Below are 15483 nucleotides of genomic sequence, written 5' to 3' on the forward strand. Positions count from 1 at the left end.
TGTTTAGTCCATTTATGTTTAACATATTACTGATAATTATGATTTAATTGATAAGGCAAAATTTATATCTAACATTTTGCTGTTTGTTTTCTATGGTTTATGCTGTTTTGTTCCTCAGGCCTCCGTAATTCCTGTCCTTTGTATTAAGTAGATATTTTTGAGTATACTATTTAAATTCCCTTGTTTTTTCTTTCACTATATATTTTTAAGTTATTTTTTTAGTGTTGGTTCTGCCGATTATAATTAACATCTGAATTTGTAGCAGTATAGTTCAGATTATCAACTTAATTTCATTAGTCTACCGAACATTGCTCCATTACCAGTTTTATAATTATGGCTTCATGCATCAGCCTTTTAAATCAAATAGGAAAAGAAATACTGTCTTTATATGAGCAAGATGATGGGGGCCCTTGGAGGTGGTAAGAGCAAGATTAGTTCCACATTTGTGCATTTTTAAGAAAATAAAATCTGTAGAGAAATAGCTTTTACTGGAAAAATAGTTATTAAACTGTCAGTGTGATTAATTTTTAAGTGCTAGAACAAATTGTAGGTTTTATTTTTTGCTATTCATATTTTCGGTATTTTCTACTAAGAACATGTATACCTATTTAGTAATTTAAGACAAAAACATAAAAGTATTTAAAAGCTAAATTATTTATGTTACAACTGGAATGGAGTTCTTGAGTATACTAAGTATAATGTAACTTTTTTTTTTTAACCACTATAGGTGTACCCCCATCCTTCTAGATTCATTAGATTCTTCCTTCCTGTGTAAAATACTGAATTTTCTTAGATTCTGTATGGCTCCAGAATTCTATGCCATGTATATATATATGTATATATATATGTTGTTTTTAATTTTGAAATAATTCTAGATTTACAGAAAAGTTGCAAAAAATACATTAAGACTTTACCATAAATCTGGAATTTTTTTTATAACCTTTATTCAGGGTCTTCAAATGTTAACATTATATCACATTCTCTTTATCTTTCTCTCTGTGTATATGTGTATAATATCATGTGTATATAAATGTGTGTGTATTTGTGTACTGTTAGTGCTTTTCCTGAACTGTTTAAGAATAAACTATGGTGCTCGCTTCGGCAGCACACATACAGAGAAGATTAGCGTGGCCCCTGCGCGAGGGTGACACGCAAATTCGTGAAGCGTTTCCTGTTTTTAGTGGATGGACCTCGAAGGTGTCATGCTAAGCGAAATAAGTCAGGCAGAGAAGGACAGATACCATATGTCTGCACACATAGGTCTAACAGGAGAACAGGAGAAACCTCATGGAGGACCAGAGGGAGGGGAAGAGGGAAACAGAGTTGGGGAGAAATTGGGACACAAAACCTGAGAGACTATTGAATACTGAAAACGAACTGAGGGCTGAAGGGGGAGGGGGGAAAAGAGGTGGTGGTGATGGAGGAGGGCACTTGTGGGGAAGGGCACTGGGTGTTGTATGGAAACTAATTTGACAATAAACTACTTAAAAAAAAAAGAATAAATTATGGACATGATGCCCCTTCATCCTTAAATACTTCCGTGTATATTTCCTAAACATAAAGATACTCTCTTTTTTAACCTTAGTATGTTACCAAAATGAGGAAATTAACATTGACCCAATACTAACGTCTTTGAAGCCAAGAAATAAAGTAAAACAGACAAAGCCCATTCTGCAGTGAGTTATTATGTCTGTCTAGTCACCCTCAGTCTTCCATGACTTTGGCATTTTCGAAGAATACAGGCTACTTATTTTTTGGATTGTTCCTCATTTTCGGTTTCCTCATGACTGGATTCAGGTTCCACATTTTTGGCAGGAATACCAGAGAAGTGATGCCGTTCTGCCTTCACACTTCGTCACTTCAGTCCACGTGTGATGTTCGTCTCGTTACTGCCGATGTTAAACCCTTGCACCCCTACCCCCAAAGGAAGCTCTTAGCTTTTCGGTTGGTTGTTTTTGGCCTACGAACAACAGAAACTCATCTCGCACTGTTCTGATGGCTGGAAGTCCAAGATTAGAGTGCCCTCATGGTTGGGTTCTAGCGAGGGCCCTCTTGCGCCTCACGGGCTTCTGACTTCATTGTGTCCTTATGTGGTGGAGAGCAGGGAGAAAACGCGCTCTCTTGTGACTCTTAGGAAGGCAGTAGTCCTGTTTGGAAGTTCTTCGTTTAGTAACTGCTAGGTACATTTGATGGTTTCAGATATGATTTGATCTATTAACTCCTGTAGAAATTAACAATGGTTATTTTGTAGTAATGACATAACCTGTCATCTGGTTGAATTTTATTTTTTATATGCCATAATTCTACTTTGATCATCCTAGGTTAGTGCATTGAAGCATTTAGCAAGTATACCATTTTAAAGTATACTAAAAATCTTTACTCTTAGAATATCTTCCAGTTCTTTTAAGTAAGACTGTTTTTTTCACAGAACTTATTAATTACATGTATTTCTGAAAAGCATTGTATTTTAAGAATTGAGTTTTCCCCATATATTACGATTGTTAACCTACTTAGCTCCCCCCCCACCCTTCACCCCCAGTTTACATATTTGCCTACTTCATTTGTAGTTTTTTATCACCTTTTTGGTTTTTGTCTTATTTTCTTCCCAGTTTAACCATGAACCTAAAAAATAAAAATAAAAAATAGTGTCCCATTCCTTTAGCCCTCATATGGGATTGAAAACTCTTTTCTTCATGTAGTTTTATCACTTCTGCTTTATATTTATGGTCTTTTCCTTAACTGAGGCTAAAGGTAATCTTTTTAATGGAATGATTATAGAGTGAGTTGTGAAAATGTTTAGGTTTTAAAGAAACCAGAGTAGGTATGAGGCAGTTTGGAAGAGAGGCCCAGTTTGCTTTATAACAAATTACTGTGGTAAGAATTGATGGGAAGTCTGGCAGGTCCCCTATTGGTAGTTGAAACTTGGTTTGCATGAAGTATGTTTCTACTTTATATATATTAAACACATACTCTTTAGGCATTGGGTTCCGGAGATACAAGTACAGAAGTGGTCAGAACCAGACTGGGTCAGTGTCTTCATGGACCTTGGGGGTGGGGGGTGGGAAACATAAAATCAGTCACAAATATGGGGCACCTGGGTAGCTTAGTCCAACTCTTGGTTTTGGCTAAGGTCATGATGTCACTGTTCATGAATTTGAGCCCCACATGAGCTCTGTGCTGACTGCTTGGAATTCTCTGTCCCACGGTCTCTCTCTTTCTCTCAAAGTAAATAAACTTAAAACAAAAATCAATCACAAATAAATGTAAAAATTAGATCTGTGAACTGAGCTACGAAGGAGAAGTTCAGGATGGTAAGAGTATAAAATAGGGAAATTCTGTATAGGTTAGATGTTCTGGAAAGGCTTTTCTGAAAAAGTTAAGGGTGTACAGGAATTTACATAGGTTCAAGAAGATGGATGGGTGAATTAAGGAATAAGTGGCATCTCCATGGAGGTAGACAGAAGTAGATGGATTGGAGAGAAGTTTCGGAGGTCTTATCACCAGGTCTTCGAGGGGGGATGGGAGCACAGGGTTTTAAGCATGAGTCCCCGGGTTCTGGCTGGGGTGCCGCTCACTGGCATGGAGAACACCGAGAGGAGCGAAGAGAGGCTAGCACTGAGGTCTGAGAAGCTCCAGGATTTGATGGCTAGGGAGAGGGGGTGGAGAAGAGACGGGACAGAGCAGCCAGACCCCCGGGGGGTGAGGGGTGAGCTAGCATTTCAGGAAGAGGGAGCAGGCAGAGGGGCAGGCACTGCCTGGAAGGAGGAGGAGGAGGAGGAGGAGGAGGAGGTAGTGGAGGAGGACTGAAACTGCTCGTTGGATTTAACGACGTAGCGTCCAGTAATGGCCTGAGTCACAGCCTCTGTGGGAGAGTGAGGAAGCCACACTGTGCGGGGTCAGGGGCCACTGGGTGTGAGGAATGGAGCTAGCAGGACAGAGAACTCTTTGGAGAAACCCATGCGCTCTGACGACCGGAGCGGAAGGATGGCTGTAGGGGAAGGTAGTTTGCCGTGTGGTTCTGACACATTGAGGGCCGTCATTTTCGAAGAAAGGTGAGATGAGCCCCAGGAGAGCGAGGAGCGGGATGTCACCGTGAGGGGAGGGCAGCCCACTGGCCCGGAAGTCGGGACCGGAAGTCTGGACCGAGAGGGAGCCGAGGGGGGATCCGCATTCCGTGTTGAGAGCTACCGCTGGGGCTGCATCTGCCGTGTGCTCGATGTACGTACACGCATTTTCAAGCAGTCACTGATGTGTTTGTGTGTCCTCTTAACCTCTGTCCCTGGTTGTCAGAAGAATGATGAAAACGGGAACTGCTCGGGGGAAGGGATCGAGTTCCCCACCACGAATCTGTACGAGCTGGAGAGCCGCGTTCTGACGGATCACTGGTCCATCCCCTACAAGCGGGAAGAGTCGCTGGGCAAGTGCCTGCTGGCGTCCACCTACCTGGCAAGACTCGGTGAGCTGACACTCCGCGGGCCCGGGAGGAGGGGTGGGGGGCTGTCTCATAGGAGGCCTGGCTTTCATCCTCCCTCTCCTCCCAGCCCAGTCCCTGCCCGTCTGCGTGGCCTTTGATCGTCCGCTCTCCTGGTCTGGGCCTAGCCCCCGTGGAATAAAGGCTTTGAATTGCACCCCCTGTTTTCCTCTGGCTCCAACAGAGCATGAGAGTCTTTAAACTATAATCAAGAAGTTTTATAGAAATTGAAAGGAACATTTTCCACAAAAGCTTGGAGCATTTTAAGGTTCAATTCAGCGGCTTTTTGTTCTTTTAGAGAAAAAGTACTACTTATTTAGCAAACATTTGGTGCATATTAAACGTTTGGCACCACCTTAAGTACTTTATAAATGTTAAACTCATAGAGTAATGAGATATCTTTGGGCTGGAAAACGGGTGGCAATGTAAGGAAGTGTCTAGATTCTGTATTGAAGAAAAATCATTTAACTTTCATATTCAATTCAGTTAGAAGATGAATGGGTCCACTGTTGTGTGATTTTTCTCTTCCTCATTAAAAGTATGCATGGATTAAGTTACCACCATGATTAAACGTGAGGCACATCAAAAGGAAATATTTTGACTGGGGTCAGATTTAACCCTCGCGGCCTCTTGGGGTACATTCTGACCAGCTTCTTAGCAGCATTTATTGCGCCTGTTGAGATGGGGTCCTGTGCTATGTGGTGGGTCGGAAAAAAGGCAAGGTGTCCAACAGTATTCCCAGTGATGAGCAAAATACGTTGTCGTGTTTTTTTTTTTTTTTCATGTATTCCAGGGAATAATTTTATAGTGGAGTCATTCACTTAGCTAATATTCATCGCTGATTGTGCACCAGGCACAGTTCTGTGCACCTGATAACGAGTTCCTCAGTTTGTTCAGGGAGGGAGAGTGATGTGGGTATCTATTGAGAATATTTTGGTTTTTATAGAGCTGCTTAGGAAAACAATGGCTAGTAGGAAGCTGCTGTGGGTGTCCGATTAGCTATATAATTAGATCATTTGAAGTTACTCTGACAGTGGAAACATAAGTTCAACCATTTCACTTCTAATTAGCACTTATTACACTATTAACAAATGTGTAGAAATTGATACCTATTAATACATTGTGCTGTTAACAAATACATTAATACTGTGATTGTTTCTCAGTCTGTTCCTTCATCAGAATATGTTTATGTATGTATTCTGCTTTTAATAATCCCTTATGAAGTTTCTATAAATAACTAGTTCCATGGGTATGAATTTGGAATGATCTATACAGTGTCTGCAAACTGCCTAAAATCTTAGTAAGGCATATTGTTTCATTTATTTCGCTAAGGTCTTTCCGAGTCTGATGAGAACTGTAAGAGATTTATGGATAGGTGTATGCCTGAAGCATTTAAAAAGGTAAGAAAAAATGCGTGAGTCTGGTTTCTCGGGTGGGGGCGAGAATGAACAGGCTTTTTGTTTTAGTTTCTTGTGGGAGACCAGTTTATGAGTCTTGTTCAAGTGAGGAATCCCCTACTATGAACAAAGTCACTCTGACTTTGAGACTTAACGACGGGTTTACTTTTATATTTACTTGTTTGCACGATCACCTTCACTTCCTTCTCTTTAATTGCCAAAGAACAGGTGAAGACTTACTTATACTTGGAAATGACATGTCTTACTGAACTAAGGCTTGTGGCATTTGAAAGATACCACTTATTTATCCAAACATAAGCCATTTAATCTGATTGTTCAACTGAGGCAGAGCAGCAGGCATGTTAAGCCACACAAAGTCCGACTGGATTGAGTGCGTTCCATGGCCAGGGGCACGTGTGTGGCAGCGTTTGTGTCAGAGCCAGAGCCCTGTGCTCCCGCCCGTGTGGGTCACATCGCTTAGAAAGCAATTTTTCATAACAGGGAGAATAGGCAATCACAGGACTCGTGTTTCTGAAAGCAGTTCTAACTCAGCACGATTACCCTTTCAGGACAGGAGTCCTAAATCCCCAGAAGGGCAGGGACAAGTGCCCTAGACATTGTAGTTTTCCCTAGTACGCAGCCGGTGCCTGCCTCTTCTGGGAACGAGCTCAGTAAATCTTTGTTGAATAAGTGAGTCTCCTGCTGTCTTGTCCTTCTGGGTTTTGACATCCATTTTTGTCTCCTATGCAAGGAAGTCCCTAGAACTACAGATGGGTGACGATTGTACTTATCTTAAAACCCCGTAAAATAAACTGTTCATTTGTGAACTATCACTCCCTTCTACATCTAGATAGACTCTCCCTTGATTCAAGGCCTAAAAAAATACCAAAATTAATTTTAGGAACAAAAACAGCTGCATCTTTGAAAAAAGTACAAAATCTTTTAAAATTGTCATTTGGGCAGGGATTATATGGAATCAAGGCTAATACTCATTTTGGATGAATTCACCCACCGATTTATCGTTTAAAATTATTTTAAGCTTTTATGAATTCTGTTAAGAATGATAGTCATTTTTTTAAAAAATAGAATTTTTACAGTGTGACATACTGCAAGACATTGCACTGGATGTATAAATTTACAGAGAAAGGAAATGCAAGTTTATTCAGAGTCGTGGAAAAGGATTTATGAGTGTAAGGAAAGGACCTTAGGTTGATGATCTCCAGATCCAGATGGCCCTGTGTCCACGCAGGTCACTGGCAAGTTGCATATTTGGAGTATAGGACTCTGTGTGCAGAGACACTCTGGACAACGGTTTTGTATCATGCCGCCAGCTGTTGGTAGTAGTGGAATTGCTGGTCCAGCGGTCGGCTGCTAGGTTGTCTGTTCTCATAAGACCATGAGCACAGAGCCACCCTACGTTCTGTTCAGTGTTTATGTAAAAACATGTTATGTTAAATTCTTTTTACAGCTTAGAGCTATTTTAAAAAAGGGGCACCTAGGGGGTTAAGTCGGTTAAGTGACCGACTTTGCCTCAGGTCATGAGCTCCTCCTGGTTCGTGAGTTCGAGCCATGCATCAGGCTCTGTGCTCACAGCTCAGAGCCTGGAACCTGCTTTGGATTCTGTGTCTCCCTCTCTCGCTGCCTCCCCAGTTCATGTTCTGTCTCAAAAAAAGTGTTAAAAAAAATTTTTTTTAAGTTTGTGTCCCCATCAGTAAAGCATATTGTTTTTTTTTTTTTATTTTTAAATCAGAAGAGCTACAGGGTTCTGTGTGCCCTTGATTTGGCTATCAGAAAACTCAGTAGTCTTTTATATAATTGCCATTGCTTCCTTCAGCTGTGTTTCCTGGTATCATGACTACCCCTCTAGACCATCTTCCCTGGGCTTTTCTTACAAGCCACCTCAAATGTTTAATTAGGAGGAGGGGTGTGAATAAGCAGCAGTCGTATGAATAAGGCGCACAAAAGGGACCCTGTTGTCGTGTCTACCTTCTTCACCTGTTAAGCTTCAGGCTGGCCTGGTGTTCCTTACTGTGTGTTCAAGGAGGGAAGGAAATCTAGGTCTGGCCATTGTGCATAGTTATGTTTAAACGTTGAGCACAGCTTTCCCACAAAGGGCTGCCTGTCTTTCCTCACCTCTTCTGCAAGGTGGGTTGAATTCCCTTTTCAAATTAAAAACTGAACAATGAGATGGCAGCAGCAGGAGTGGTATTACATTTTATTTTGTAGTCATACGAAACTTTTTGAGTGCTAATCTCTGCCTCATTTTGCTTTAGACTTTAAGTATAAGAGGCAAAAAATTCTTGCAAAAAAATATAGTACCTTATTGGTTGATATAAAGTCCATCTTAGGATTATTGCTCCTTTGAGCAAATAATGCAATTAATTAGTATTTAGAAAATCTGGAACTGAGGTTTTTCTCTGCGGCTAAAGAAGTTTGGGCTCCTTGATGAGTGGATCAAGAGGATGTGGTTTATATATACAATGGAGTACCACATGGCAGAAAGAATGTAATTTGGCCATTTGTAGCAAAGTGGATGGATCTCGAGGGTGTCATGCTAAGCGAAATAAGTCAGGCAGAGAAGGACAGTTACCATATGTTTGCACTCATAGGTCTAACAGGAGAAACCTAACAGAGGACCATGGGGAGGGGAAGGGGGAAAGAGAGGGAGGGGAGGCAAATCATGAGAGACTTTTCAATACTGAAGACAAACTGAGGGCTGAAGGGAGAGGAGGAAAGGGGAAGGGGGGTGATGGTCATGGAGGAGGGCACTTGTGGGGAAAAACACTGGGTGTTATATGGAAACCAATTTGACAGTAAACTATATTAAAAAAAATCTATAGATCAAGTGGGAAGACCTGACATCTTTCTTCCTATCCATGAATATGGAATTGTTCTTCATTTATTTAGTTCTTTGAGTCTGTACATTACAGTTTTAGTTTCCTTCATATAGACCTTGTACGCATTTTGTTAAGATTTATAATAAAAATTTAATTTGTGTGTGGGGAAAAAAAGAAGTTCGAGTTCTTTCAGGCTGCTCTGGTAAAGGGGCTCACAGTGTGCCGAAGATGGAATTTTTATTGCATAGTATTTTCCCTCTAAAGGGAAATCTTAGGAAAACATGAAACCAGCATACCAATTTGCCATTATTTTATTAAGTGAAACCCTTTGATTTCTCATTCCCCGTGCTGGCACGTTATTCCTGCATTAGATTTCCCCAAGGACTAGAAGCCTGAGGCGTGGAGAAATCCACTGATGACTATTTTAGTTTCATCCATGCACCTTTTCCCACCTTGTTAATGAATCTAGATGCTATCTGAGTGTAACATGTACCTTTGTTGTGTATTTTATGTTTTATATTTAAGAGAAATAGCGGCAGAGTAAAACAGCATTACAGTGCCTTATCACTTAGAGCTGTTTTAGATTGACTTAAACATCTTTTAAAACTGAATATGACTTTTATACATATCAAAAAGGAAAACATAAGCAAAATAACCTGGTGAAATGGTTCCAAAATTGTTTTCACATTAAGAGTCCTGCTGCCATCTGGTCAACAGGCGGGAAGATGCAGTTCTGTTTCTGACATAAAAATGTGACAAGAATGTGTGTGTTCAAATCATGAAATACAGCCTCCATTTCTTAGATTCCAGGAATATCAGTGAATAGTGGCAGCCATGATATATTAATAACAGCACTGTACTGTTTATAAAATACTTCCAGATTTGTTTTATCTTTTGATACTGATCACATCTGTGTGAAGTGGTTAAGAATTTGCCTCTTTACACGAAAGAGAACTGAGCCTCTGGGAATGCAGGTGAATTTGTCCCAGGCCAGATAGCTAGAAAACAGTAGCAGCTCCGGGATTCGGTCTCATGTTTTTACTTGCTCTACACCACTTGACCTCCCCCCAGTAGTAATGAAAAGTAGAGAAACAAGTGCACATTTTCTTTTCAACGAACTGGTTCAATGTAAGGGAATTAACATGCAAAAACAAAACTCAGTGTTGACTCTGAAACAAATGAACGAGGAGGAGACAGGCTACGGGCCTTTCTTTAAAGCAAGACATCTGTATAAAAGTAATATTATGGTAATAACCTCTTGATTATTCAAGATTGAGCTGGTACACAATAGACTTTTTCTTTTCAAGTTAGACTCTAAAGTGCCCTTTGTTTTTGTAGCTCCTGACATCGAGTGCTGTTCACAAGTGGGGTACTGAAATTCATGAAGGGATCTACAACATGTTGATGCTATTAATAGAACTGGTTGCAGAGAGAATTAAACAGGATCCGATTCCCACAGGTCTCCTGGGTGTGCTTACGATGGTACAGTATCTCTAAAATGAAGTACTTTGTGTTTTGATTTTATTTAAAATACCTACTGTCTGTCCTCTGACTTGTAATTAATGATGAATGAAAATAAAATCGTGAAAGATCTTAATTTAGCTGCTAGGGACCTTGCTTTTTATTTTAAACACAGAGCAGCCATTCATTTGGTGCTTTCAGTTTTAACGAAATACCTTTCTAATTTTAATAGCTTTTTCAGCTCTTAGAATGATTACATAGCTTTCCCTCATGTCTTCGTGATTATTCACATCATAAATGCTTTCACGTGGGGTGTTCCTGCGGTTTGGTTTCTGGCCTTTTTCCCTGACTGGTAGCTCTGTGAAGAAGGAGCCCCACCGCCCTGCTGTACCTGCGGCAGCTCTAGGTCCCAGGGGTGGCGGGGAGGCCACCCTCACCTGGCCCGCATCCTCGTCCTGGTCTCCCTCCCAGCGAGCCCTGACTGGGACAGGAGAGCCCTGCTTCAGTCATCCCTCCTCTGCGCCTCCTAAGGAGTATGCACTGGGGGGAAGTTTGAAAGATCCCGTTAATGGAGGGGCCCAAGGCTATATTTTTCTTCTTTTCTACTGCTAATATTTGTTGCTATAGAAATAGGTAATAATAATGCTTCTCTGTTCTCTTGGAATCTAGGCTTTCAATCCCGATAATGAATACCATTTTAAAAACAGAATGAAAACATCTCAAAGGAATTGGACAGAAGTGTTTGGGGAGGGAAATATGTTTGCTGTTTCACCTGTGTCTACTTTCCAAAAGGTAACTGGAGTCTGGTTTCGTTGTTTTATAGAGAAATATATTGAAAAAAGATTTTCTGTGCTATAAAAATTTACATGAAAAGATTAAAACAGTCTGTGAAAAATGACAGATATTCCATATGGCTCATAAAATCACTTAACTTTTTTTCAGATACTGCAGATTTTTCCATAGTTGTTAACATTGTAAATAATTTTATAGATTCAAAATGATGTTTATTGAAATGTGGAATGACCGCGTGACATCAATGTCCTATTTATTGAGTTGTCAGAACTCCCAATTTAACGGGTGTCCCAGTTTCTTAGAAATGTTTGAGAGACCACATTTGAAATCATTTGAAATGACTAATTATGCCTAGAAGTTAGTTTCATGTATCATTTTCTTCTAAGCTCCATAAGCATTAAAGCTTTTGTTTTCTTTTAAGCCCAGAACCAATATCTTTATTTTATATTTAAAGGCTTACAATATGCCAATAACATTGTACCCACAAGGCGTGCATAATTTAAATAATCTGTTGATTGAACTCTGTTTGGCTTTCGAGAAAGAGTGGAAAGCAGTAAATTTAGTAGATAGAAAACGTGTCCTTTGCTTTAGCGAAGCAGAGGTGTAGCCTAGCAGTCCCATCAAGAGTGAAAAGCCGTGGTTCCTAGCTTCCAGCTCGAGGAGGAGGTACGGAACCACCAGGTTACAGTGCCGTAGACAGTAGGTGCGGCTGTAATGGTCTGGGCTGCAGGAGGGGTGGTCAGTGCCCACTCGAAGGGCCAGGCAGTCCCCAGAGAGGAGGAGCTGACAGCCGGGCACAACCCCCCAACAGCTCTGTGAGTTAGGTACTGCTTTTAATCCCATCTCATGGACTAGAAACTGAGGCACACAGACGTTGAGTCCTTGCCTGGTCTGCACACCTAGTCATAGGAAGGACCCATGTAATCTATCCTAGTCTGCAAAATCTCATCCTCGGTTTTGTGATGAAGATCAGATGGCAAGTGTATACAAAACACTAACCACAGTGCTTCACAGTAGCAAGTGCCCAGCAAAAGGTCATTCTCTTCCCCTCAACTTAACGTACATGACATCTGGGGCCCAGAAAGGTCCAGTCTGTTCATATCCTCCTGTTACTGCAAAGGAGTTTCTCTCCTGCAGAGACCCTTGCTCATCCCTTTTCCTCTTGCCTTCCAAAGCATCTTCCTCCTTCAGTCCTCTAGCCTTTGTTTGGCATCCTCCGTCTTTTCCTCTCTGCTGGATCATTCCCGTTGTATACAGTGTGCTCTAGGATTTCCCATCTTTTTTTTTAGGTTGAGAAATGCAGACTTTGTGTGTGTGTGTGTGTGTGTGTGTGTGTGTGTGAGAGAGAGAGAGAGAGAGAGAGAGAGAGTGCACATGCAGGGTAAGGGGAGGGGCAGAGAGAGAGAATCCCAAGCAGGCTTCACCCACACTCAGCACCAGAGCCTGACGCAGGACTTGATCTCAGGACCCTGGGATCATGATCTGAGCCAAAATCAAAAGTCAGATGCTTAACCAACTGAGGCCACACTGGTGCCCCATAGTATTTCCCGTCTTTAAAAATGCCACCTTTGATCCCACATCCCTGTCTAGCTTCAGCATGGTTCTCCGTCTCTGCCATACCCCTACCAGAGAAGAGTCCATATCCTCCCTTCCCAGTTATTTTGCTGGTTACCCTAGAACTTTAACTTAATGAAAAAAATTAAAATTTCATTAATACCTTCATGTTCCTCTGAGCAGTACCTAGATCTTAGAATGTTTTGTGTGCTCACTCCCCACCTGACTGACTTAGTCCCTACAGCATGCAGCATCTTAGTCTTCTCCTGTCTTGCTTTACACTCAAGTAGGTGGTATCATTATTTTATGTGATGTTTCAACTTAGCCACATTTAGGTATTCTCTCTCTGTGTACTATTCCTTCTGTATCCCTTCGACTGGGATCATTTTTCTTCTACCTGGAGTACATCCTCAAATATGTCCTTCAGTAAGGATCCGTTGGTGATTACGTCTCTGTTTTTGATGGCCTGAACTTAACTTTATTGCCATACCTTAAAGAATATTTTCCCTGGGTTTTAAATTCTAGATTGACTGTTATACTTTCAGAATATCAGAGATACCCTGTCAATGTCTTCCGGCTTTGATTATTGCTGCTGAGAAGTTGGTGTTTGATCTTACTGTTGTCCCTTTGTAAGAAATCATCTCCTCTCCATGGCTGCTTTTGGAGCTCTCCTCTTTCTCTTTGATGTTTGGCAGTTTGACTCTCCTGCGTCTAACTGTGGTATTCATTTATTTTGCATCACAATCACTGGGCTTCTGAATCTAAGGATTAATAGCTTGTATCAGTCCTGGAAAATTCTCAGGCACTATCTTTTTAGATATTGCCTCTCCTCCATTAGTCAGTCTCTCTTCCTCAGAACTTGGATTGGATACATGTTAAACCTTCTTTCCTCCATGTCCTTTAACCTTTGCTTTATTTCCCATCTTTCTGTGTCCTTGTACTGTGACAGGGTATGATCAATTTTTTTCAACTCTGTGCTCTAGTTCACTGATTTCATTTCTACTTGTATCAGTTACGCTGTTTAACCTGTTCATTCAAAGTCTTCATCTCCATTTTCTTTATTTATGTAAATTCTAGTTGGTTCTCTTTGACTTCATCATTGTTATTACAATCTCATGTTCTGAACCTGTATCTCCATTCTTCTGTGTGTTTGTGTCTTGGGTCTGATATCTGCAGGTCTGATTCAGTGGGCTGCAGCTAACTTGTTTTGTGTCCGTCTGTGTATATGCAGGAAAAAAAATTATACTTGTTAGTGTTTGTTTTCCTGCAAAGTCCTGTTTCTTGGAATTTAATCTGGGAGGATGGTTTGTGGCCTGGATTGAAGAAAAGTTCCTTCCCCCAATGAGGATTTACTTCTCTTTCTTCCAGGTGCCTGGAGGCACTCTAGTCTGGGGCCACTCTAGAATAAATCCTTGGCTTAAGGTACTTCAGACCATAAAGTCAGCGTGAATTTGAGACTGAAGCCATGTGAGGGCAGGTGGCTACAGGTTATAAGAGAACCTTTTTCTCCCCTCCACCCAGTAGCAGGGTCCAGGGAGGCAGGCTTCCCTGGGGACTGCAGGTAAGTTCTCCCGGTTCACCTTACGCTCAGGCTGTAGCCTGTGGAGCTCCAGTTTTATGTGACTACCTCCTTTTGGTCTCCCAGCCCCCACCTTGGCTTTGGGGCCTATGTGTCAGGCACCATAGGACTGTGAAAATGGAGGCGACAGCTCACCGGGGTTCCACAGATGCCCACACAGTGAAGGCTGGCTTCAGAGGCTGCTCACCTCACACAGTTTCTGCTTCCTCTTAGTTTCCAACTTCTGAGCACTTGGGCCAACTCCACTATATGTTCCACAAGATATATTTTTAATGTTTTCATCAGGCGACATTAGTTCTCCTCCGTCAGAGAGGTGTATAGGGAAGCTAGACAACAGTCTCCATTAACTCTTCAGAGTGTGCCAGTCTGCCGCCTTTTGCGGCCACTCCACCGAAGCCACTCTCGGTAAGGCACCAGCACCTTCTAAGTTTCCAGAGCCAAAGGAAACCTCTTTTAACACCATCCACATAAGTGGCCACCGTCAGTTTGTCCCTCCCTGAAATCAGTTCATCTGGCAGAGTCTTGCTTCTCTGCCTACCCCTTAAGTCACTTTGCCTTTCTTGATCCCTTCCTCTCTATCCAGCTTTGATCCAGAGCCGGTCTCTCTCTTTGTTCGTTGTTCTTTCCCTAAGAACTGTCTTCCATTCTCGTGGAGGTAAATGCAGTTCTTTGAGCTCATGGCCCTTTGGGGTGTGTCTCTGTGGCCCAGACCTCTCCCCTGAGCACACCAGACTTGACAAGCCAGCTGTCTCCTCTTGGTCACCACACAGATGTCTCCAACGTAGGGTGCTTGAAATGGAGCTTCCTCCTGTCTCCCCAGCCTTCCTTCTCCCCCTCTGTGAACCACATCACCATCTACGTGGTGCTCAACCCAAAAGCATAGGAGTCGGCCATGATGTATCTCGTTTCTTGTGACCCGTATGCAACCATAAACACGTTCTCTGAATTAATCTTAAAAGTGTCCCCCCCTCAACATCATCACATCTAACCTAGCTACTGCCCTAGTCTTCCAGCTGCTCTCTATCCCTCCACTCTCATTCATCCAGCCACTTCCACTCGCCACGCAGCTGCAAGACCGGGCATCCCAAGACATAAAACCCGTCACTTTCTGGCTTGAGCACTTGTGTAGCTTCCCTTCCACTCATAGCCTATAAGTTTCTGCATGGTCTCGTCTGGTCTCTGCCTGTGCCACTCTCCCCAACTCACTGTGTCCACACAGGGGGATCCCCCCAGGCCCTCTTCACTGCCTTCCCCACACAGGACCTTTGCCATTTGAGCCTTCTGCCTGAACTGTTTGAATGGCTGACTCAGTCTCCTCCTGTAGGATCCAGCGGAAGACCAGCTCTTCAGAGAGGGTTCGCATGACCACTGCTCTGAGCAGAGTAGGCTCCT

At 42.1% G+C, this 15483-nt stretch overlaps 1 protein-coding gene and 1 pseudogene across 1 annotated transcript in view; both read left to right on the plus strand.

Annotated features, from left to right (window-relative positions):
* Positions 1 to 15483, plus strand: part of USP24 (ubiquitin specific peptidase 24) — a 137792-nt gene that overhangs the window by 25462 nt on the left and 96847 nt on the right. Inside the window, exons 3-6 of the mRNA XM_029945824.1 lie at positions 4291 to 4456; positions 5804 to 5871; positions 10044 to 10187; positions 10836 to 10958. Coding sequence (XP_029801684.1) covers positions 4291 to 4456; positions 5804 to 5871; positions 10044 to 10187; positions 10836 to 10958 — 501 coding nt within the window. The remainder of the gene's footprint in view (positions 1 to 4290; positions 4457 to 5803; positions 5872 to 10043; positions 10188 to 10835; positions 10959 to 15483) is intronic.
* Positions 1090 to 1179, plus strand: LOC115300528 (annotated as a pseudogene).

Source organism: Suricata suricatta, chromosome 8, assembly GCF_006229205.1.
Source record: "Suricata suricatta isolate VVHF042 chromosome 8, meerkat_22Aug2017_6uvM2_HiC, whole genome shotgun sequence".
Taxonomy (NCBI): Eukaryota; Metazoa; Chordata; class Mammalia; order Carnivora; family Herpestidae; genus Suricata; species Suricata suricatta.